Here is a 24,339-nt window from a genome sequence, read left to right on the forward strand (position 1 = left end):
GCCTGCTTCAAATCATCAACAAAACTATGGACATTCTCCCCAGGAAATGCATATACACACATTTGGCCTATAATTCCAGGTGGCTCATGGAGTCTTTGAAGCAATGTCAGCCCTGGGGACTCCATAAAAGTAATAGACTCTGTTGTATCAACCACTGTTGACTGAGTATGCAGTCAGTATCAGGCACCGTCCTAGGTACTTTACATACATTATTTCACTAAATTCTCTTCACCACCTTAAAAAATTGTTTATCTGCATTTCACAGACAAGGAAAGTAGGGTTAAAAGAGGTTAAGTGACATACCAAGGTAGCATAGCTGGTAAATGGCAGCCCTGACATTAAAACTCAAGGCTGCCTGCCTCCAAAACTTAGTCTAATCACCACACATACTACATTTAGAAGAACTGAGGAGGGGTGCGCTGCGTGGAAACTGCACTGAGGCCCACATCTGCAGGAGCCCCAGAAAAGTAACCCTGTTCTCCCGATGCTGCTTGGGTAGACACAGACTTACACCCATCCCAGGCAGAAGAAAAATCTCTAAAGAGAAGTAAGTCCATTCTGAGGTCTTATATCCCACGAGTAAGTTTTTCCATATGTCTAACCTATATCCTTTCTGCTAAAATCCAATCCCTTTTCCTCTCTTGTTTCCAGTGGGGATGGTGGATGTGTGACATGGTGCCCCTCCATGAAAGGTCCTGTGTCAGGAGGGGATAGAGGAGCTTCTCTTTCCCCAGGACTGTTGAGGCCTCAGTCCCCTTGGTTTCTTGGTTTGGCCCCCATGGTTTCAAACCAAAAGATGAGGTGAAAAGGGACCGAGAAGAAAAGTAGAGGGAGAAGCCTAACCAGACCAAGGAGACCAGCTTGGAGGACGGCCCGGGACCCTCTCAGGAGGTTAGTGCTGGGCTCAGGGTGAAGTTAAGGTGGGTAAGTTACCTCACCAGGCTCAGCAGCCGGCTTCATGTTTGACATCTACCCAGCTGTGGAGGTCTGGCCAGCATCCTTCACACCAGAGCCTCTTGTTTGCCTCAATGTGACATCTCTATAGAAAGGAGGAGTCTGGAGCTTCTGCCACTCTGTATTTATTCCTTCTGTCTCAGTATACCTTGCTGTATTTGCTCAGGACCAGCCAGCCCAACTAGGGGGCTTAGAGATACCAAGAGAATAGTCCTGTGTGGAGGATCCTAGGATCCCCAAACTAGGTCCAAAGCTCTTTTCTCTCAACATGAGAGCCAGGAGGGAAACTGGGGCCTGAGTCTGGACACAGACTGGGGAGAGGAGGTGTACTCCCTCCCTCCCTCCCTCCTTCCCTCTCTCCTCCACACACTATTCTACCGTGCTGGGGCTCAGGCATGCCGACTGCTCCCTTTGGCTTCCCTTGACCTACATACCTATGGACAGGAGAGGGTTAAAGGCATGGTATGGCAAGCTATAAATTTCCCATCAGTGTGGGGAGAGTAGGATTGTTGGCAGGGAGGGGGTTGGGTGGGGGGGGGAGGGGGAGCTGGGAAAAAGCCAGGAGGTTGTCTCTAGGTAACAATAAACACTGCAAGCAAGGAGCAGCTGTTACACTTACTCTCTTTGCATCACAATGCTGAAATAACACTAATAAACCAGTGTACCCAATGCACAGGAATATACACATTTAGGGCCAAACCTGACTGTACCTCTAGGGCTGCCCTTTGCTTCAGGTCAGGGCCCTTGGTGCCAGTGGATATGCCAGTCTTGGCCTGGCTATACTTGTGTGGACGATGTGGACTGATGAGTCAGTCTCAGAGCCAGAGTGGCATTCGCAGAGTCAGGGGGGTGGTAGAGGCTGGGCATTCTGGGTTCAGATCCTGAGGGCATTCACTGGTAGAATGAGTTCAAACGGGGTAACTCTTGGCTGCGAGTTGGGAGGAAGGAGGAGAGTAAGAGAGAGAAAAGTGTAGGGAACAGACAACGACTTACCATGTCTTCTCTGCTTGGAGGGCATGAGGTAGCCAGGAGTGGAGTCAGCTGAAGGGAGGTGGATGAAAAGGGGGGCTGAGGAGAAGGTTTGAGAAAGAGGAGGAGCATGTGGTATTGAGGAGTGAGTGATCTTTGTATCCGTCCTGGGGCTGAACTCCCCACACCTGCTCACACCCCACTTGGTGTACTCAGGCTTCCCCTCTCGGTACCACTTTTATACCAGAGCCAGGTGATATGTCACCTCAATTCAGGACTGAGCTTTATTATGGGTGTTTCAGCAGGGGCTCCTGGGCTCCTGATGCTGCCAGGGAGAGCTGGTGGAGTGGAGCTGGTCCCCTCTCCCTACAAAAAGAGTAGCTGGTCTGTCCCTTTCTCCAGCCCAAACTGTCTCTGGATCCTCAGGAGCATCCTGGCAGAGGGCCCCTCATCCCAACTGGACAGCAGAGCCACCAGCAGTGAAAGGAGTATAAACAGGCAAATGAAAACTTAGTCTCTGTCAGACAACTCCCTCCCTCTTAACCTATTCTTCTCTAAGGTTGGAGGGAGGATATTTATCGTGTGTCTGGATACACTGGTATCCAAGATTCCTATTTCCTTTTGCTGAAACAAGGAGGCCCCCAGGACTCTGGTCAGAGGCATGGCTGGCTCTCCTGATCCACTTTCTGGCTCTGTTCTGCTGATGTAACCTCAAACACAGTATCCTACCATCTCCCTGATTCAGAAAGTCTGGAGAAAATGCACATTGCCCACCTGGCCTGTAAGGGATGAGGGAAGCAGCACCTTTGAAGATCATGGTTTCTGTTTCTAGGAAAGAGAGTATTGAGACCAAGTGGTAATCCTTCTAGTTCTGGTCTTGTAATAGTGTCTTTTTGTTTGTTTGTTTTTAAATTTCTACGTCACCTGAATACCCAGAGCTCTGGGCAGGCAAGTGAGGGCAGGGAGGAGTAGCTGTGTCTGCCTGGAAAGCCCCTCTCCTGGGAGGTGCCCATGAGCGCTGAGCTGCCCCAGCACAGTACCCTCTGTACCTACAGGCTGTTTCAGGAGCAGGCATCTCTTCCTGGCTTCCTCTCTGGTCACTGTTTCTTCTCTTGCTTCTCTCCCTGGGTGCTGACGCACAGAGGGTGCACCAAGCGAGGTGTGAGCAGCACCTTGCCCACGGATACAGTAGGGCAAGAATAAAGGGCCTCCACCACCCTTTCCCCTCTGGGAAGCCTCTCCCTGGGAATGCTCAGCCTCCTCTGCTATCTTCTCTTCCATTTCTTTCTTTTCTTTTTTAGCTGGGGCATCTCCTCGCCCCACAATCTAGATGAGAGACTCCATCCACAAAGCTCAGAGTGGGGGAGAAATGGGGCAGAAGAGAGCTCTAACAGGCCTAGACCCCCTTCCCCTCTGTTGTTTTCATGAGCCACCCCCGTTGCTGTGAGTCACCAGAATCTTGAGCTCAGCTGAGCTGCCAACAGCCTTCTCCCTCCCCACAGCCACTCCAGCCAGCCAGATACACACCCCAAGAGCCCCAGAGCCCACCATCTTCCTACTCGCAGGGCCAGAGCCCCCTTCTTCAACCCTAGGAATCTGCACCACAGATACATTGAGGTGAGTGAGGAAAGAAGTGAGAGACCCCAGCATGTGCTCAGTGCTGCAGCAGAGGGCCAGCTGCCTGCATGGCAGAGCAGGATCACCAGCCAGGAGAGCTGGCACACTTGGGCACACAGCCCTGTCGGCATGTGAAAGGGGACGCGGAAGGGGATGGGGTAAGAAGACTGTTTCAAGAGCAGGCATCTCTTCCTGGCTCCCTCTCTGGTCAGTTTCTTCTCTTGGCTTCTCTCCCTGGGTGCCGATGGACATCATGGCACTGCCACTTCTGAAATGCCTTCCTTCACCTCCTCCATGGCTTTAGAAGCTAGAGAGGGGATCTGTGTGATAACCTTCGAGGTGTCAAGGTGGGAGGTTCAGACATCCAGGTCTCTCACCAACCAGTGGGACACACACTGAGGGAGAAGGAGGAAAGGAGTCCCATCAGTGTAAAAGCTACACCCTGGGCCAATACTGAGCTCCTTAACAATTCCCTCCTCTCCAGAAGGCAGGGGACTCTGGGTACTGCTGTTTCTTCCTTCCACTTACTTCTCTGCAAAGGCTCAGGGTTTCTTCCAGACTCCAGAGCAGGCTCCAGGCTCTGACTCCAAGGCTATAGATCTGGTACCCTTGGCTAAACCTTAGGAGTGTGAGGCAAGACTGTTGGGGATTGAGGGAAGGGAGCCCCTGTTCCTCAAAGAAACATCAAGAATCTAGACTGAATGCTTTAAAAGCCTTTTAGCCCCTCCAATTTTGGAGTAGGGGTGGACAAAGGGTGAGAAAGAGGGCCTACAGAAAGCCTTTCTTTACTGCATGCCTTCTCTACTGCTCTGCATTTCAGAGGAGAATCAGCAGCTCTGTAAATAGGAGCCATCGAATAAATCCCTCAAACAATGCTTAGTATGAATGGCCTGCCTTACGTTAGGCAGCCAGCCCCAGAGATGGGACTACAGGTCTGTTTCCAAATTTCCCCTCTTTAGCTTCTCCCCTCTTTCAGGCTTCTCCCTGATCTCCCTCGAGAAGAGAATCTTCCTTTTCAACTCTCTGCACAGTTTTCCTCACCCACCCCCACCCCCGCAGCCCCTCAGAAGCAGGGCAGGAGCTACAAAGATTCTATCCAGACTGTCTTAGGGCAATGGAAGGGGGCCTTCCTCATTTTGTTGATAGTAGAGAAGGCAGAGAATCAGGTAGCCAAGGAGATGGCCCTGAGGGTCTAAGAACACTGTGGGGTAAGTTTGGGGGTATTTGGAGAGACACATCCTGCTCTTCCCTAGGGGCTTTGGGGATATTAAATGGGGTACTAAGATAGAGGAGAAGACAATTCTTGGAGTAGGGGATAAGTGTTGGGTGCTTGGAGAGTGTGACAAAGTTTCTGTGACTGCTTTCCAAGCTCTGTGCCCATCCTTGCCCTGACTCCAACTTAGTCTCGTGGAGCACAGAAAAAAGAATGTTGAATTTTTTAGGAAGGAAGAATATGCCAGGAAATGCCATCTTTGGTAACTTGGTAGGCAAGCTCCTCTCCATCATTCTTTCTTAACCTTGTTGTCTGAACAGTGAAGGAGGTGAGGGAGGGGGTAGGATGGGAGGATAGCTGGAAACGTGCCCTCCTGTCCAGTGTTCCCCAACACCACGTGGAGCCAGATGGGGCCTGACTAAGAGCTCTGGGGCCATGGCACTGCATGAATACAGGGGCATTTCTCACTGAGCTTTCAGAGCCTTGAGTTTTAATTTTGTCTCTGTTCTCAGCTTAGACATAGGACAAGACCACTCCTCGCTACATTTTTTGGCATTATTTTCTCTAGCAGCTTATACTGCAGCAGAGAAATTTGTGATAAGATCTCAGAAAAGGCTCAATATTTAGTCATTATTGGGGGATTTATTTCTTAGTTAAGGAAGTGGGGTAGTTGGTGTATATTCTTCCCTTTTAGAATATAGTAAAATCCCATGAGAGTGGAAGGTTCTGGGGGATCTGTCTACTTGGAAGCAAGGGAATAGATAAGATGACCTCTGGAATAGGTTTTATGAGGGAAATGTTCCCCCAATAATGCACCCAACGCCCCTGAGTTGCTTTCAAGACTCAAGGGTCAGAGATATGAGACTCCAAGCAATGGAGAGTAACATCCTTTCAACCCTCTTCCTTTGACTTTCCTCCTCACACTCTACTTACCTACCTTTCCCTGTGTTCCCAGGAACTCTCCAAATCCAGGAACACAAAGCAACTCCAAGACAGGATTCAACTGATTTCCCTTCTCTGGGTCTCTATTTCCACATCTGTAAAATGAGTGGTTCGTCAAGATGAGCTCCAAGTTCTCTTCCTTGCAACAGTAAGGTTCTATGATTCATACCCAAAAGGCACCAGGCCTCATTTGCATGCTGTTTTGCATGTAATCTCCATGGCACTTATTTTATGCCTAAACACACAGAAATATCTCTAAACGCGGCCCTTCTCCTCCCTCTCACCACAGTCTCTGGTTCTACACTCCCTAGTTCTTATCCTGTCTCTTCAAGGACCTCAAAGCTCTGACCCCACCACCCTTTCACTGTTTTACAGCACTCACTGGGACAAGCCCAACTGGACAAAACCCCAGGAGCAAGAAAACAGCCTTACCTAATATCGTGGCTGCAATTTTGGGCCCCAGAACTGAGTCAACCGGTACAGTCCCACCCTTTTTGAAGGTCCTGGCAGTTTAGGGGAAATTCTGGCACCTCTCCCCAGTGCCTCCTCTCTTCCTCCACCTGGCTATTCTCCATGCCAGAACGCAAAGTGGCCAGTGATTGATGGTCCTGGGTTCCTGGTAACCGCACCCAGTGGCCCAATCCTCCTCCCTAACCCAATCCCTCCCCTGTCTCTATTCAGAGATCAGATTGTCTCATGTTGGTCCCTGAGGTCCCATTAATTAAAAATACATCCAATTAAATGGCAGGTGAAAACGTGCTATTGGAGCTCTCTACCCCCCTGCCCCAGCTTGGTCCCCCCCCCCCCCCCACTTTTAAGGCTCAGCTGTGCTTTGAGCTGAGAAAAAAAAAAGAGAGAGAGAGTGGAAGAAAGAGGGAGAGAGAAGAGGAAGATATAGGGATGGGGGTATGGGGGGAGCTATTTGAACCTCTGCCAGGGTAGCATGTGCCAGCCTGGGAGGGTGGCACCATGCCCTGGTGTCTAATTTCTGGAGGTGTGAGTAGGTTCAGTCAGCTGGGTACCCACTTCCATTTCCCTTAAAGGGGCAGAGGGAAGTCAAAAGGTGTGGTTAGCTATGCTGTCCTCCTTAAGGGCTTGGTGAGTGCTGGGTAGAAATGTAAATGGTAGAGGGCCTTTAAGAGGGGATGTGGGGTCAGGAGTTGGGGGAAACTGAGGCCTCCATTCTTGGTATATCCCTGCTTTTCTCCAAACTGCAAAGAAGATAACAAGAAGCCGGTTGAGACCCAGGTGGCAGGGCATGGCAATGCTTCCAAGCCAGGCTGTGCCTACCCCTGCCCACAAGAAAGCTGAGAGGGGGAATAAAAAAACAGAAGGAGGAAGGAAGGAGCCATAATTTGGGTGGGAGCAGATGAGTCCAACAGGATAAAATATACAAGGATGGACATTTGTGTGGGCACCACATTCCCCAGCACATTATGGATAAGATGATCTGGAGGGACCTGTTCTATTTGCCCTTTCTCTAGGCAAAAAGAAGCAGCAGTAGTGTGAAGTCACCTCAACCTGGCAGGCAGGCCACTGTGAGTAGGGCATCTCCCTTGACGAGCACTGATCGTTCTCATTCTCCTCCACACTTTTGGTGTTCCCAGCATTTTCTCAGGTAAGGCATCTGCCCCACCTTCTACCCCTCTAAAGCCCTCTGACCCTAAGCAATGTAAAGCTAGGAAGTACAGAGAGTTGTTGGGAGAGGACCTAGGAAAAAAAGGGTGACTAAGGGTGGCACTCAGAATCTAGGCAGCAGTGAGGGTATCTGCCAACCGAGGGCCCCCGCCTGGCCTCCTTGGCAGCCTCAGTACCTCCTCACTTCACTTTAACGCTAATTGGAGATTTTAATCTGAGCTGCTGCTCTGCTCGGGGTGCTGGGGGGAGCGCCAGCTGTGCAGCAATTCCAGCAGCACCGACTGTTTAATCAAGCTGTCCTCCTGGGGAGGGGCCCTCAGGCATGGGGGTAGGAGGGAGGAGAACCTCTGTCATCTCCCTTAGCCTGTTCAGCCTGGAAGGGTTTCATGGAGACAGAGGATCAGTTCTGGGATACCTCATGCCCATCAGGGCTCCATGCCACTAGGATCCCTAGCAGAGCCATTACACGGTTTGGGGGCGGTGTGAGGCTCAGAGGCCAAAGCAGCTCCCATGCTCATCCTGCTTTCTGACACCTTTTTTGGCGCAGAGCCTTGGACTGTCCTGGGTGTCCTCCAGCCACTCAGGCTGCAAACATCCTCTAGACCATCTTGAGCTCTGCAGGTTTGTGCTGGGGGAGGTGACGGGGTCATAGAAGGCAGAACTTTCTTACTCTCTGTCTTCTCAGTCCTCCTCCCAACACTCTCTTAGAGAGCTTTACTTCTTCTTCTTTTTTGTTTTTGGTCTGTTTGTTTTTTTGTAGGGGGAGGTAATTAGGTTTAATTATTTCTTTATTTTTAGAGGAGGTATTGGGGATTGAACCCAGGACCTTGTGTATGCTAAGATGCCCTCTACCACTTGAAGTATAGCCTCCCCCTGAGAGCTTTTCTTCTTTAAGAGCTACTTCTCTTCAAAAAATAGGTTAAGAGATTTTTTTTCTCTGAAAAATCAGGTACCCCTGCCCTTTGGTCTGGAAAGTGACTGTCTTAGAGGCAGGGGACAGTAGAGTGGACTGCTGGAGTCTGCTCCACCATGAGGGAGAGAAACACCCGTGCAAGGTGTTTGGTGCCTAGAGCTCAGGGGCTTCCCAAGTTCAGCTGGGAACAAACTGACACATCAGGCCACTAGGGCAGAGTATTAAGGGTCTAGGGACATTTTTAAGGAAGAACAAGTGGAAAACAACTAATTTATTCTTCTGGGTCTTTGGGATCCTCTCTCAGGCTCTCAAGGGATGTTTCTGACTCTTGCCTTCTGCAAAGAGTGCAGGGTTCCCCTCTTTCCTTACCCAAACTCTTCTCTGCTGAGGGGCAGGAGTTTTAATTGGTCGGCAGCGCCCTCGTGTGGCAGAAACCAAGACTGCAGCTGCCCATGCGGCCCAGCCGCTTTGCGGTATCAGACATGGAGGCTGACAGACAGGTGGGCAGGGTACTCTCTGTGACATCAGGGTACCCCATTCATACTTACTGCTTGACTACTTCCAGAGACATTTTCTACTTTCTAGTCCCTACCCTGTCCCTCCATTCACCCATCCTAATTGCTTCACCTCCAACTCAAAGTATGTGTCTACCAGGGGAGGAAGCACCTTACCCAGAACTGACACTTATTTAGGCCTACTGCTTGTGATGTCTAAATTGCAGGGGTGAGAGAGGCTCTGCTGAGAGAAGAGGCCTAAGGTAAACTATGGGGAGGGTATAACTCAGTGATCGAGTGTGCTTAGCATGCATGAGGTCCTGGGTTCATTCCCCAATATCTCCATTAAAAACAAACAAACAAACAAACCTAATTACTACCCCCCAACCAAAAAAAAAAAACTAAAAAAAAAGGGGTAAGCTGATGCCAATGTCAATGACAGGAGAGGCTCTGGCACCCCTGCCAACTTTCTACAGGCGCCAGACAGGAGCTGCCATCTAAGCTCAAGAAAAAGTGTCACCTACTGGTTGCTTCTGCCCTACAGCAATCCATTCTCTACTCCCTGGAGGGATCTGCGAATGAATAGGAACAGACTCTCAGAGTCTGAGATCCTTGTCCTCAGGAATGGACACCAGATAAAACCATTCCCTCAAAAGACTCAAGTACTCCCCAAGGATGCCAGACCATTGAGTAGAATACACATCTGGGACTTCAGGTTTCCAGCCCCAAGAGAAGGGCTGCCTGTCATTAGACCCTTCCCCTCCAGCATCAAATATTACCCATTTATTGGTCTCTTCTTCCCACGCCCACTAAATGGGGGAAATGGTTCTGAATTATAGAAAAGGAAATGGAGATTTAACATCAGGAAGTTCTCTCTAAAAATTAGGACTAGAAGTTGCCAAGGCAGAGAGCTGAGTCATCAAGGCCTTCCCCCTGTTGGAGAGATTTAACAATAGAGAGAAATATTCCCAGAGAGAAACATGAGCCTGTTTAGGGTTGGTGGTTAGGGAGAGGAGCATACCTACCTGGCAGCAAGAAGGGTAGGGGTGGGCACTGTAGGTTGGTGACCTGCTCAGTTCTGGGCATTGAGGATGGGTATAAGCAGGCTGGCAGGCCTCTACTTCTGGTACCTTGCACAGTGTTTGGACAGGGGGGCTCTCCCATCAAACCTGGAAAGGAGGTGGAGAAGCTGATGAGAGGTATAGTAAGAAGGGATAACAATGCCCTATCCTGACTCAAAAGAAGGAGAAAGCAAGCTTCTTGGGGAAGAAGAAGAAAGCAGGGCTATGTGCATGTATGAGGTGGTGGGTGAGTGGGGTAGATGTTGTAGAGAGGCTGAGAGTAACCAGTGTCAGCATTGCACCATTAAGGAATACTTATTAGCAGAGAAAAGAACAGGAATGAAATGACCGCCAGTGCCAATGAAGGGGGTTACTACTCTAGCCAGGAGGGAGGAATTGCTAATCAGAAGGTAGGACACCATAATCGGGTCAAATAAAACACTAAGAAAACTCCTCTGGAGATCTTTGGGAATAAGAACTTCCCTGAGACTGTGTGTGTGTGTGTGTGTGTGTGTGTGTGTGTGAATCCCTTACAAAAACAGGACAGAGGGCCTTAGGTCCCTACCTGGATTTAGAGTCTGTGAAAGAGACTAAATCTGCCAGGGCTCCAGACGTCAGGTGACTGATGGACATTACCAAATTCCTCAGAGGACATCCCTCCTGCTGCTGCTGCCACCTGTAAAGGAAAATGACAGGTTATATTAGACATGAAACAAAGGACTAGATACCAAAGAGGCTCTTTGGTCTTTCACCCAGGAAACATGGCCTTGGTAGGTAAAGTGATGGCGATGGTCACCACTCTTCTAATTTCCTCAAATCTGAATTCACAGAGCTGAGAAGGATTCAGATGAACCTTAATTATGCTCCCGAAGAGTTTTAAGTGTTCTAAGATTCCTATGTCCAGATATCTAGCTCCCAGCCTGATAAAAGTAAAAAACATGCTTCCTATACTTAAGAGACAAGTTAGGAACTCAATAGAAATAGAAGCTGTGAAACCCAGAACTATAAAGGGCAATGAAAGTTCGAGGTTAATGCAAAGTTAATGCAAGAAGGTGACTCAAAGGAAGCCATCTAGCTTTAAATCAGATAATCAGCTTGTATTTGAAGCTTGTCCAAAACAGCTTCTTCAGGAAAGACTTGGAGGCCAGAAAAAAGTCCTCTGAGTCAGAAAAGTTTGCAGGACAGCAGACTTGATGCAATTTGGGCAAGTAGGTCTATTATACATTCCCTGTATAGGGATGAATCTGCATGGGGACCAAACTCCACATGCTTCCTGTGCTATCAATTAGGGTGTGATGGACAAAATGTGAAGGATATGTACTAGGATCTATTTCTTTGTCAGCAGTCAATGCTTATTTTGCAACTCCCCTGCCCCGCTGACCTAGACCCATAATTCTCTCTCTAAGCCGCCCAGAGGTGCCTTTCTCCCTCCAAGATTCTGCTTCGAGTTTAGGAACTCTTAGTATCCCCCACCGCCCCACCCCCACCACCCGCCAACCTCCGGGCTCATCAGTGGCTCCCAGACTCACATGCTCAGAAAATAAGCATTGGATGGGACTGTAGAAAAATCTGGGAGAAGTCCAAAGAGGTGAAGGGAGTCTCAGCACCAGAGTGAGATGACTTCAGAACCCACCATGCATGTCAGCCCACTGAGCACACTTTTTAGGGTTTGGGTTACTATAGAGCACACCACCTTCCTTCTGCCTCATCAAAGAAGAAAACCAACAACTCAAAACTAAAAAAACAAAGGAGAAGGGTAGAGGTACCCCCACAATTTGTCTGAAATCTCAGAGAATGTCTCATTTAACTCAGAGTTCTACAATCCCTTCTCTTATAACTCTCCTTAGTTTCCCAGAAGGTGAGATGTTTTCTTCCTCCCTTCATATTTTGTTTTTCAATATAGCTACATTGTAATGCAAAGGAGCGTGGATTGAGATTTAGGGTAAATTCCTCACAGTGCCTACGAGGATCCTTTCTTGCTGCCCAACCCCCAGAGATGGTAGCAAAGAACTCCGCAAACCATGGGGTATCTCTGAGGCGTCAGGATATTTGGCTATGGCTGCCACTTGTTTCCCTTCCCAATGAACCAGACAGAGCTCTTGACCCTAAATAAAAATCACATTTGTATAATTTGCATGCCATTGGAAGATTAGTCTTTGAGGCAAAAATATGTAACGCTTCTCAGTTTTTCTACTAATTTTTTAAGCCTAACTTTACCCCTCAATCTGTCCTTCTCCCCTCAAAATCTCACAACCCTAATTTCCTTTCTTGAGAAAGCACAGGGCTGTCAGGAATTGGTGATCTTAAGATTGGAGACTCTATATCCAATAGGTTAAGATTTTGGACTTTTGGATTCTAGTCTTGACCAGCTGCCACTAACTCACTGTGAGACTTTGGGCAAGACAGTTCCCTTCCCTAAACCTGTTTCCTGCTCTGTAAACTGAGAGGTTGAACTAGGTGGTCTTTAGTTCACTATCTAGCTCTGGCCATCTGTGATTCTCTCAGGGAGAAAACACAAGTGTCCTTCCTTCAGGAAGTGAGACATTCCCTGCCCTTCACACCTTTGTCTCTGGGCCACTGCTTAAAGAAGCTCCCCTGTAGCTGTTAACTAAAGGGACAAACAAGTGAGTGTGGGTAGGAGGCCTTCCTTTAAATGCCAAACTCCTTTTATTATGAAGAAAGGGTGTTGAGAAAGTGATCTAACTTTAACCCTGAATCTTGACAAAGCAGATAGGAGCTAAAGCAGGTATGAGGCAGAAAAGAGTACGATAAGCATGTCCGCCCCCCACCAACACACAACTTAGACTGTTTAAGCGTCTGAGCACACACTTGGCCTTACCCTAGGGAATCCCATATAACTAGTGACTGCTTGACCAATACAACTGTGTGTGGATGGAAGAAGAAAGCAAGGACATGTGTAAACACTTCCAGAGCACAGGCATAAGTGCCCAGTCAATGCATACACACTCATTCTTCTCTCCTACTTCAGGCCTATACGTGCCTTGTAAGAAACTATAGTGGGAGGGGATACCACATCCCAGTCTTCCCCCTTCCCAAAGTCAGAAAGGAAGAGACAGTGAGACAGGAGCTACTTGGCTTCCTATAAATTGTTTTGTCCTTCCTCACAGCTGCAATCAGAAGCTAAGGGCTCCCGCAGGCCTTGTTCTGATCTGCTGCAGGCGATGGAGGGTTTTTGAAACGGAGAGGACTTGGCTGCGGCCCCGTTTCAGCTGCCATTGGGGCTGGCTAATGGGCTCATTCGGGAAGACCCCCGCCTGCTGCACTAAAGAGTCCCCCGCCGACCCCCTCCCCAGTCCCAACCCAATTAATAAATGGGGGCTCCCACTTTATGGCTCTGGGAGCAGGAACCAGAGATACAAATGACCCCCAGGGAGGGACAGAAAAAGGCCTTCCAACAATCAAGCCAGAGAATTGTGCATCCACAGGCACATGCTGCCACAGGCTAGTCATATCCCATTTTCAAAGCATTAAAGGGGAAGAAACTGTATTTTCTTTCCCAGATCCAGAGAGGGATAGTATTCTTGGAAGTCCATGGGTGCGCCCCAGGACAAAACTTTCTTTCACCTGGTTCTCCAGTGAAAAACGCATAGTGCAGGTGATCATCTGGGCACACAGCACATGCTCAACTATTTTCAGGGGTAGTGCCCCTCCTAGACTCTGCAATACTGAACACAGACATATCCCACCAGTTGGTAAACACTTTCCACTTTTTAAAAACAAAGCAGCCGCCTCTTTCCAAGTTCTCATCAGCATCAACAGCATAAACATGTCCTGGGGTTATCATCTTCCACCTACCTTTTATTCCTCCCCTCACATCCAAACTATCATCAAGCCTTGCTAATTCTATTGACCCACCTCCTTTCTTCTCATTCGCCTTGTCTTACTCTAGTGCAGGCCCTTAGGGCCTCACATCTGGACAAGAACAATACTATCCTAGCAAGCTTTCCTGCTTCCTTGACCCAGTACAGCTGCAACAGTCCTCAACATCATATTCACTTCATCATGCTCTGCTCCGTTAGTGCTTACCAAATTAAATTCAAATTCCTCACTCAGGCCAACAAGATTGCTCTTCCAACTTTCAACTTCTTTTCCTAATGTTCCTTTCCCGTACTACACTGACTACTCCATTCATAGACCTCTGCACAAAACACATAAACTTTCCATAAGTCTTCTCCCTCCGATCACCTTCCTCTCTTCTATTCCATGTCTTCTATCTTCATTAATTCAAAGCATCTTTTCTGGTTAACTCTAGTTTTTCTGATTATTTCTTTGCTTTGGGTCCCTCTATGCTAGGTTACTATTTCATTTTCTTTTATAATCTGCATTAATGTGCTGACTTATAAATACCAATTCCCCACTTCCCACCCAGATACAACAGTCATCTCTTACTAGACCCAGAAACTTCCTAAAGGCGGGACCCTCCCATAATCTTACCTAGAAGTTGCTATGTACTTGGGACATGACTCAGCTAATGGTATTATTGCTCCCATGGAAGCAGCCCTCATGGCATAACTTTTGGAATATCACATCAAACAACTACAAGAAAGACAATCTTATTCCCAATGTCAATTTTCAGGCTGTCACCTGCCCTTACCAACATTGAACTTGGCATTGAGTCTTTCCAAAATTACAAATTGTTTCATGACTTCAAAATGTGTTACAAAGCAAAAACCTAAAACAAAAAAAAATTTTTAAAGCATAGTCACCAAAGGATTTTGTTTATTTCCTTAATTCATAGCATATAAACGCTATTTTCTTTGAAGACCTCTTAGGATGAAAAGCCCATTTTGTTCTCTATTTCTAAGATTAACCCCATATTCTCAGGTCGTGACCTGATTTTCTAGAATGCAAATCAATCCCAGAGCCAACAGTAATCTTGTTCCCTACCGGGCTTGCCTCTAGCCTACCTCTGACTATCACATTTTTAGAAGGTCCCTAGGAAAAGAGAAGTTATTCATTAGTCTCTCTCAACTATTTAGCAAGTATTTCCTCAGATTAACCTCACTCTCAAATGCTGGCTCCACTTCCTCTAGTTTAGCCCTGTGTGATTAGACAGGAAAAAAATGATATGCCACTCCCCTTTATCTCCTACACAGTGCTCAAGACAGTAAGGATTTGCCTTTCATTCTTTCCCTTAGCCTCAAGGTGCTTAATAATCAAGATTATAAAAGCAAAGGTACTGCTATGTGTAGTACCTGACACATAGTAGGCTCCAGAGATTGTTAGTTTCCTATTCTCTCCCTTCTTCCTCTCAACACTTTCTCAACCTTTCTGGGCCTGTTTTTTAACTGGCCAACGATGGCACTGAACTAGACAAACTAACATCCTTTCATAGCTCTAATATTCTGTGACTCTAAACAACAACTTTATATTGTATAGCACAGGGAACCATATTCAGTATCTTGCAGTAACCTATGGTGAAGAAGACTATGAGAACAAATGTATGGGCGGGGGTATAGCTCAGTGGTAGAGCACATTCTTAGCATTACAAGATCCTGGGTTCAATCTCTAGTACCTCTATCAAAAACAGATAAATGAGTAAACCTAATTACCCACCCCCAACAAAAATAGAAAGAACAAAAAAGAACAAATGTATACATGTTCCTATGTGACTGAAATATTGTGCTGGACACCAGAAATTGATACAACATTGTAAACTGACTGTACTTCAATAAAAATATATTAAAAATATTCTGTGACTCTAATTCACTCATTCTGGTTTGTTTGCTCTCCTATGCATTACCCTCACCTGGATCTAAAATGAAGGGGAGAGGAATGTTATTAGTTTCCAGACTGACTTAAAACAACAACAAAAAAACACTTGCAGGGGAGTTTTAGAACTCCAAAAATGCAAATAACTTTCGGCTTGCTGTGTACATATATTCCCTCCTTATTCTTGAAATATGTAGATAGCAGTGCCAAGCAAAATGACCTTGTGTAAGTGTACTTGCTTAATATAATCTAACTTCCCTAGTGAAACTGTCTTCATAGCATCCCCTAGCTTAAGGGTTTGAACCCATTCTCCAACCATAAAGATAACACTACTATAATCAAGGGGACACTTTACTCTTTAATGGGGCCTCCTCAAAATGAATGGTGAATTTTTAAGGCAATTATCCCCTTTCACTATCACAACCATTTTTCCTTCCACTCTTATATCCCTCTCTCTTCTTGATAAGTATCTATAGACTGTCTCTTTCTGCAGCCCCACTACCAGTCTCCTCTAGTTCTCCTTCCTTTCCCTTATTTCCGTCTCCTTCTCATGTTGCTTCATTTATGGGAACTTCGGTCCCCTAACTGAAATTGCAAATACTGGTACAAGGCCAAACTTACAAGTTCCTGAATTTATAAAAGGGATCAGGCTCCTAAGCTTTCTCTAGGTCTCTGGATTCAGTCTCTTTTCCACAGGGCTGAAAGCATTTAAAATTGCATTAGCCTTGGTGGGGAAGGTTGTCCATCTACAAGCTGATCCTCACCAAGGGTGTTCCTCATTAGGCACTATTGTAGTTCCGAGACACAGGAAGGAGAAGGATCTTCTCTTTGAGACAACCCATCAGATAGGCTCCTTAATCTAAAGACAAGATACTCTCAAAGACCCAGGCTTTGCTCTTCACTTGGGTGACTGCCACACTGTAGCCTTTTAAAGATCCCTCCATGCTACCTACCTTAGGGATGGTGTGGCTTGGATAAAATGTCCTTCATCCCTACAGAACTATCAACATTATCTTCAGGTTACAACCATGCCAGCGCAAAACATCCAAAAATCCATCTATTTCTAGGTCCTAGGGAAATAAATTTACTTCATGGCCATACGCTCTCATTCCAGAGGAGTATGATGTGGCTGAGGACTGCATATTGAGGAAGTTTCACCAACAACTACCTACCTAGAGAGTTTTCAAAACTACCTGTATATTAGCCTCTTTCTCTCAGCCTTGGACTACCAATTCTTGAAATAGAGATATGAGAGCAATCCAGCGGTCAAGTGTTTTGGCAACCTAGTGATTAATCTCTAGGGCATCAAAGCAGCCTTCATCTGCTTTCTCATGGATATCAGGGCCCCTGTCTCACCAAGCTTTACTTCCCGTAGACAACATCTGCAAATGAGTTTAAAAATCAGCAAAAGCAAGTCTTAAGATATAAGGGAAGAGGATGAGGAAGTGAAGGTTGAGACTTTCCTAGACCAGTAAAAGAATCTCTCATACCCCATACAACGTTAACTTAAAAGCTCCTCTCATAGCTGTTAGCAGTAAGAGTCAGTTATTTTGCCTTCTCCTTCACCTCTCATCCCATTAGTTGAGGATCTGGAATAGACATTTATTTCCTGAACTGCTCCTCATTACCCTTCAAAACTATGAAGCAGCAATAACTCTAAATACCCTGCAGGGTTAAGCAATCACTATTTCTGGTAGGTCTAAAGCATGTGAGTTGGGTAGTGAGTGGGGAGAAAAGAGAAAAATAGAAAATGAAAGGGAGTGGGTGGACAGGAGATGGAGAGACAGCTGCACATGTTGAGGAGTGGTAGAGAACCACCAGTAATTCCTTCAGGTGTCACACTTCCCCTAAAGTCTGTCAACCCTGGCTTGGAGTAAACTCGCACTTGAGAGTACTCCTAAGGCTATACAGGAACACTAGAAGTGTTCCTACAGATGAGAAACGTCACACCTGGACAGCAAAATTAACCAAAGTGTCCAGGAATGCTCACCTTGCCTCTCAGGACAACTGTAAGACAGCAGTTCCACTTCTCCCTTGGAATGTTTAAATATTTACTCACTTGAACTGTCCTCTTCCAGTCTACCTAGCCCTTCAGGATGACTAAGTTGTGAAGAGAAGTAACTCAATACCTAAAAAAAAAAAGTCAAGCTATGGGGCAATCTTTAGTAACAATGAAATCCCAGTTAAGCATCTAGAACATTAACTGTTAACTTCCTTGAGGCATTAACCTTACCACACAGCTAAGGATGCCTGTCTAGGAAAAGATAGCGCCTAAGAAATTTAAGGTACTGAACACTGGCTTTTAGTTAGAAATAGCTTTGAGTGCGACAGAAAAAAAGTCCAGGTTAGTTAGGTCCTCAGCCTTTAGGCTCAGAATTGAAGACAGTTATTGCTATGAAGTGGAAACAATATTCTCTAATAGGTTAAGTTCACACTCCTGGTCATGAATTTGCAATATATACAGATCAAAATGAATTCCTTTTCTCTGGAGGCTAACCAGGAACACAGGACTCCAGGAATTGGAACAATCTTGAGCTCTCCATTCTCCTGGGTAAAGACACAACAGCCCACAGACGAGGGAACATCATACTTAAACAGTGGGGATTCAGAAACAAGCTGGCAAGCCTCATCACATTTTTGAATTGGATTTCTTCCTAATTTCCATGTTCTGGTGTACCCCTTAACCTTGCATGATTGCTCACCCCACTCACAACTTTCTGATACCTATCTCCTCTTCCTGTCTCCTGATGCCTTTTTTCCCCCCCTATTCTCTGTCTACTTATGTCATAACTAGCAGGATTGCAGCACATACTACAAGGGAAAGGTTAGTCCTCAGTGTCCTAAGCCATGAAAAAGAGAAAGCAATTTTCTCCTCATGTGGAGACAGGAAAAGATTTTGGAGACAATAGGAATTTTACCCTTATGAACCCTGACTTACTTCCTGGATTGGCAATACATCAGGAAATCTCAACAGAGCTAGGAACACTAATCCATCCCCATGCTGACCCTACTCATGGCAGCACAGGAACTGGTGTGGGGGTGAGGTTTCTGATTTAAGAGACTATTTTTTGGTCTGAACAGCCTCTTACCAACTTCTCTGGACGACAGTTGAGCTCAAACCCACTTACCTCTCCTTTCAGGAGGAGTCAGGGTACATGAAGCTCAACCCTTTTGCTGGCCTGGCACCGTATTACTTTTGTACAGCTGTTTTTCTGCTTTTAAAAATCACATGTTATGGTTTCCCCCAACTCTTTATTCTCTAGTTCCTAGTCTAGTGTTTTGAAGCACCTCCTTGAAACCTGAGAACTTTTTTTTTTTTTTTGGGTGATTTATAGGTCTACAGAGATTCTGAGACAAAGAACCCTTAGGATAAAGTGGAGGAAAAATGCCCTCTATACATAATTAAATCTGCTCAAAGGGTACAGATTAAGAAGTAAATGCAATGGAGCAAAAGTGGTATAGTAACAGGAAATATTTAATTTTCCAATCTCCATTTTCCATTTTTATAAACTGAAAGAAAAAATTTAATATATTACAAAATATCTGTACATAGACAAGGTAAACCCGATAGGGGGCAAAAACAAGAGAGAGAAAGGAACATAGTGTCAGAAACCTAAATCAGGGAGGATGAGGTGGCAACTGACACTTTTCTGATGCAGCATTCTCTCTCAAAACCTGCTGGTAACCATTTTAGTACTGTAACTATATATGTATATTATACACACATACACACACACACACACACACATACACAAAGTGGTTGGATGATGCCTATGGCATAAATTAACAGAAGTCCTACTTACAAATCTGTGCTAACTGCCCTGCTTTTAAACATCTAGATCTGATGTTTTCAAATCCTTATCATTCCTATGGACAGTTGAAGAAAAAAACTAAGGAAACTGGGTCAAGCAAATTTGTTTTCTAAACCACAAAAATGGTCATGGTCAAACTAGTTTTGCCTCTCATTCAGGAAGCGAATCAGATTTCTCATCTGTTCAAAATAATGTATTTAATGGACTTAATATCTCCCATGGTACAATAATTAAAACAAAACCAAAGCCACATTTGAATATAATTAATTGGGTTGGTAATTTTCTGATAGTCAAGTAGAAATTCTGCCAAAACTTTACTTCCATCACATTTATAGATAACATAACTGAAAATTAACAAATACCTTTTCTTCCTCCCCAGATTCCAGGATATTTAAATGAATTTCTTTGTCCCTCTGCTTTTAGAAATAGTTATCAAACTTTTTTCCTCTTTAAAGATTAGACTCCCAAAATAGGGTGGGGTGAGATGGGATTACACACACACACACACACACACACACACACTCTCACACACACACTCACCCCCTTCCCTAGTAGTAGGGATGGGGGAATGGAGACTTAAGTATATTATTTAGAATATTTGGCATAATTAAAAATAAGGGTTGGGGAGGGAAAAACATTATTGATGACTGCTGATAACCAAAATACAATCAAAATATGTGGAGGTTTTATTCATATTTGTTAGGAAACCAATTTTTTTTCACTGGATACTTTCGAAAGTATCCCAGGCTTAAATTCTTTAATAAAAAATGGGAGAGTGGGGCCCAATGCCTCAAATTCAAATATTCTAAGATACAAAGGCCCATGTCTGAAGACTAAGTAGTCAACAGACAAAAGGTTCAGATGAACTTTAATGTAATTTACCAATAGCATGTCAGTGAGCCTAGCAAATCTAATTGGACACACTGGTATAAAAAGCCATCAATGCCAAAATGGCCAGAAGGTTCTTTTTAATCAATGTTTGGCCCTGAGGGCAAGGCCAGACCAAAACCCAGAGAATAATAAAGAAATACACACACCGGATATATGCCTATTTCAGTAACAGGGGAAAATAGTCTTCACGTAAGTATCAGAAGAGGATTCTTCTTTCATTTCTTTAAAGGTTTTTTTTTTTTATTAGTGCACCTTTCTTACAAGTAGTGTTTATTTTTTAATATAAGAACTTGGCATTGGAACATGAAACTTGTGTTCTGAAAACTATTCTCCAAGATGCTGAAGCATATTTGCTGTTTCTTCATAAAAGGGGGCTAACCTATGTTTCTCAAAAGGTCTAAGTCTGTGCAGATAATTTATATAAATGTGTATGTTTTTAAAACACATTATATGCTGGTACTCACATAGAAATGGAAGCCAGAATGAGAAGCCTCCCAAGTTATCCCACCCTGAAAGCCTTTCCCTCTTCCATTTCCTGTTTATAATAAGGCAAAATTCTTGCCATGAAGTCATAATTTAACCCCTTTTACTAAAACCAAAATCAAATCTCTCTGGAGGAAAATCCCTAAAAGAATTGGCAGAGTATACAGGCTGAAATGTGTATATGTCAATACTGTTCTTTCTCATGGTCTGCTCTTTTAAAATTATTTTTTAAAAAAGGTCTCAGGTAGTGATACATCTTCAGAAAAATATCCACCCTAAACTAAGTTACATTTCCATGTATTTTCAGGACTTTTTTTCTCTTTGACAATATTACAATGCTCTGTTTCAAAGGCTTTTTTGACATAAAAATATATGTGTAAACAGTATGCTAACTGCTCTTACTAGCCCTCTAGGTATGGAGGCATCATCTCTAACCCTAGCTCAGCAGCAATGCCCTAGGCTGTCTATAAATCAACTTCGCCATCAGAACATGGTTTAAAAAAAAAACAAAAACCCATTTCAGAATTGAAGAGTTACAGAGAACAATATAGGAGTTTGAATTTCCTTTCCTTTATTTCAAAAAAAGTAAAGATTTATCCCAGGTTCTTGGGCATCTCAACAATTAATTTTTTCCAAACAAATGCCTCAAAAAGAGAGACAGAGAGAGAGAAAGAGAAAGTCTATAAGGCTGGGGTAAAAAAGGGAAGAGATAGGGTAAAGTCTACCTACTTGCCCAAGAATGCCAATTTCTACAACCTGCTTCACGTGCAGGGAGAGGGGGCATGTCTTTTCTCAAAGTGAAACAAACTTTAAGGATGAGCAATTTATTTGGAAAAAAGGTATGTTCAAGATGCTCAATGGGGGACAAAAAGAGTTCATTTTCACTTGAAAGCAAAAATGTGAGATGGTGGAGAAAAAGGAAACATTTATTTAAATCTGCCAGTCACTCTGTTTCCCTTATAGCAAAAGCCTAAGAGCAGCTCAAATTCTGTGAACATTATTCTCTTAAAAAACAACAACAAAAAAAACACAACCACCTAAATTCAAAAATAAGAAACCATTAAAAAAAAAAAAACAACCCAAAACTTTAAAAACCTAAACAGACTCTCTCCTGAGCCATCTCAAAATTCAAACTGTTCTCTTTTTCTTCTGCTCAAGAAGTGCAGGCAATGAACTAATAAAACATTTACTTTTCAGTTTAATGACCCTCTCCACATTCTCTACTTATATGTACTAGGTAGAGTTGAAGTAAATGTTCTAGCTATAGCCCATCCCATCCAGGGGGAACTGGTGCCAACATCACTATTTTATAAGTCGCCTGCTAGTAGCAAGTGAGCAAGGAATACAACAGACAGCTTTGCAGTAGCCAAATGCAGATGATTACCTCGCTCTGGCAAATGATTTCATTAAAGGTTCAGAGGACTGGATGGAAGGATGGATAGGGAAGGAATCTTTGAAGACAATGAAGTCTCTGGGTTAGTAAGGAACTCCTCTCCCTCTTCCCCCTCTTGGAGGGACTCTGGTAGGCCCCCGATAGAGCTTTCCATAAGCAGAAGATTGAGCTGGGGCCCCCCAGTTAAGGCCTGCTCCTGAGCTGCTGGCCCCAGTGGTTCCTGGCCCCAGCTCCCCATAGTTTTGCAATTTGGTCTCTGCATGTACCACAGAGTTGCTGCTTCCCTCAGCCTTCAGGAATGGTTGCCCGACCACTGAGTGTAATGCTAAGGGGACCCTGGCAAAACGGAGGTCCTGGTCACCTGGGAACTGCACTGACCCTGTGCCCTGGTAACTGCTGGACTCCCCAAGGTGGCTCACAGAGCCTGAGAAGGTCCTGTTCTTCACCAGGGTCTGGGCCAAGGATTCTGTCAAGGCTGGACCAGAGTTGCGTTCATCAGTGTCAGTGGCACTGAACCCTGTTTCAGGCCCATCAGTGTTTCCATAAGTCCTGTTGGGATGGGGTCGGGTGGAGTAATCCATTGGTCTCAAGGCCTGGTGCTCATGTGGCAGGTGGCCAGGAGGCTCTGCTTCAGGCTGGGATAAAAGTTGCAGCAAGGCGGCTGTCACGGCTGGGTTCAACTCCTGGGGGGCGCTGGAAAGATCGCCTTCAACCAGAGGGGGTGGAGGTGGCGGCGGTGGAGGTCCGGGGGGCTCAGGGGGCCTCTTCTCTGGTGGAAGAATGTGAGGAGGACATGCTGTGGAAGGGTTACTTCTTTTAAACACCATCTTAAAAATCACATGTGATTATAAGCACGAACACACACACACACACTCTGACCAACATAAACAAATATCAATACAAGTAACCAAATATATATATATAAAGAATAAAACCTTGGAATCAGGAAATGGCAATTTATAAATAAAATCAAGTGATTACGTAAAACAGTTGCATTCTGGATCTAACAGCTGGTGTAAAATCATATGTTTCAAATGACTGCCCTGATTTTTGTCTGAGATTTCCTCCAATTTCTTTCTTAAGGAATTGTTCTAATATGTAGGCTGCTGGCAGCCTCCCCGCCCCTTTTTTGCTGTTGGAGCAAAATATTAATGAAAATAAAGTAGAGAGAAGGAAGATGAGAAGGAACAATACATAAGCTGTGGTCACATTTCTAGGACATAATCTTGCTGTACAAAAGGAGACCTTATATGGACTTAGCTAACACATTTTACAGAACAATTGATGATATTAAGGTTAACACCTGAAATAGAACTTTAAGAATATACAGGAGAGATGAAATGAAGTAAAAACCTTTCATTGTTGTCATGTATAAACATACACTTGCTTCTCCAAACTTCAGTCCCTTTTCCTCATAATCACATTCTGAAAAAAAGGATATTAACCACCATACTGTCTTGTCATTCAGTTTCCTATGTTAGAGTGATTATAAAAAACCACAATACAATATCGTGCAGAATAGGCTATTGATAAACATCTGTTTATCTTGGAGACAATGACAAGAGATGTGTATTTATAAATGTATTGAACTAATACTACACTCTGTCTTTCCAAAGATCTTACTAGAACTACTCCCTATTTTGTCCCCCACTGCTGGATTAATTTGCGTAACCATGGCAATCACTATTTGATAATGAACTTCTGTCAAGGAAGAAGTAGAGATGTAAAATGGCATGAGTTTGACGATATACAAAATCAAGTACAGCCAGAATGTGCCTTTAGAGAATTGGGAGTCATCCTGCTGAAGAAAAGGTTTAAAGTTCTGGGATACCTTCCAAATGACTGATTTTTGTGTTCCCTATGGAAGTATATTTTTAAATGTCCATATAGTCAATTTTTTATTATCTGAGCTAGCAATATAGTCATTACTCAAGCAAGCCAAAAATAGTTTTGTTATAATTAGGCATTTTGGTAGCATATTTACCACAATTATATTTTGTAAAGACGATCAGTAAAGTAAGAATACCCTTAGCGTGCAGATGAAAGTACTCTGAAAACACTATAAAACTGTTGTGCAGTGGGAGGATAAGGCCAGGTGCTATATATATGTAACATACAAGTAGGGTGAACAACAGTCCTAATTTGCCTGGGACTGAGGGGGTTCCCAGGTTGCTAACTTTCAGTTTTAAAACCAGGACAGTAAAAGGTCATCCTATATACAGGACC

General features: G+C 44.7%; 1 protein-coding gene across 13 annotated transcripts in view; it reads right to left on the minus strand.

Moving 5' to 3' along the window:
- CDK12 (cyclin dependent kinase 12) overlaps positions 1-24,339 on the minus strand; it is a 66,407-nt gene that overhangs the window by 7,157 nt on the left and 34,911 nt on the right. For 3 of the 13 annotated variants that reach the window (XM_072938803.1, XM_072938801.1, XM_072938797.1), the window contains exons 14-18: positions 22,492-22,909; positions 10,367-10,477; positions 9,766-9,909; positions 5,691-5,790; positions 1,389-3,935 (exon numbers count right to left, since the gene is read on the minus strand). In XM_072938803.1, the coding sequence (XP_072794904.1) occupies positions 9,858-9,909; positions 10,367-10,477; positions 22,492-22,909 (581 nt within the window). In that variant the 3' untranslated portion in view covers positions 1,389-3,935; positions 5,691-5,790; positions 9,766-9,857. Of the gene's footprint in view, positions 1-933; positions 3,936-5,686; positions 5,791-9,765; positions 9,910-10,366; positions 10,478-17,641; positions 17,664-18,988; positions 22,910-24,339 lie in introns of those variants that run through there. The other 10 variants (XM_015247915.3, XM_006214242.4, XM_072938802.1 and 7 more) reach the window with 9 other exon arrangements.

The sequence above is a fragment of the Vicugna pacos genome, chromosome 16 (assembly GCF_048564905.1).
Source record: "Vicugna pacos chromosome 16, VicPac4, whole genome shotgun sequence".
Lineage (NCBI taxonomy): Eukaryota > Metazoa > Chordata > Mammalia > Artiodactyla > Camelidae > Vicugna > Vicugna pacos.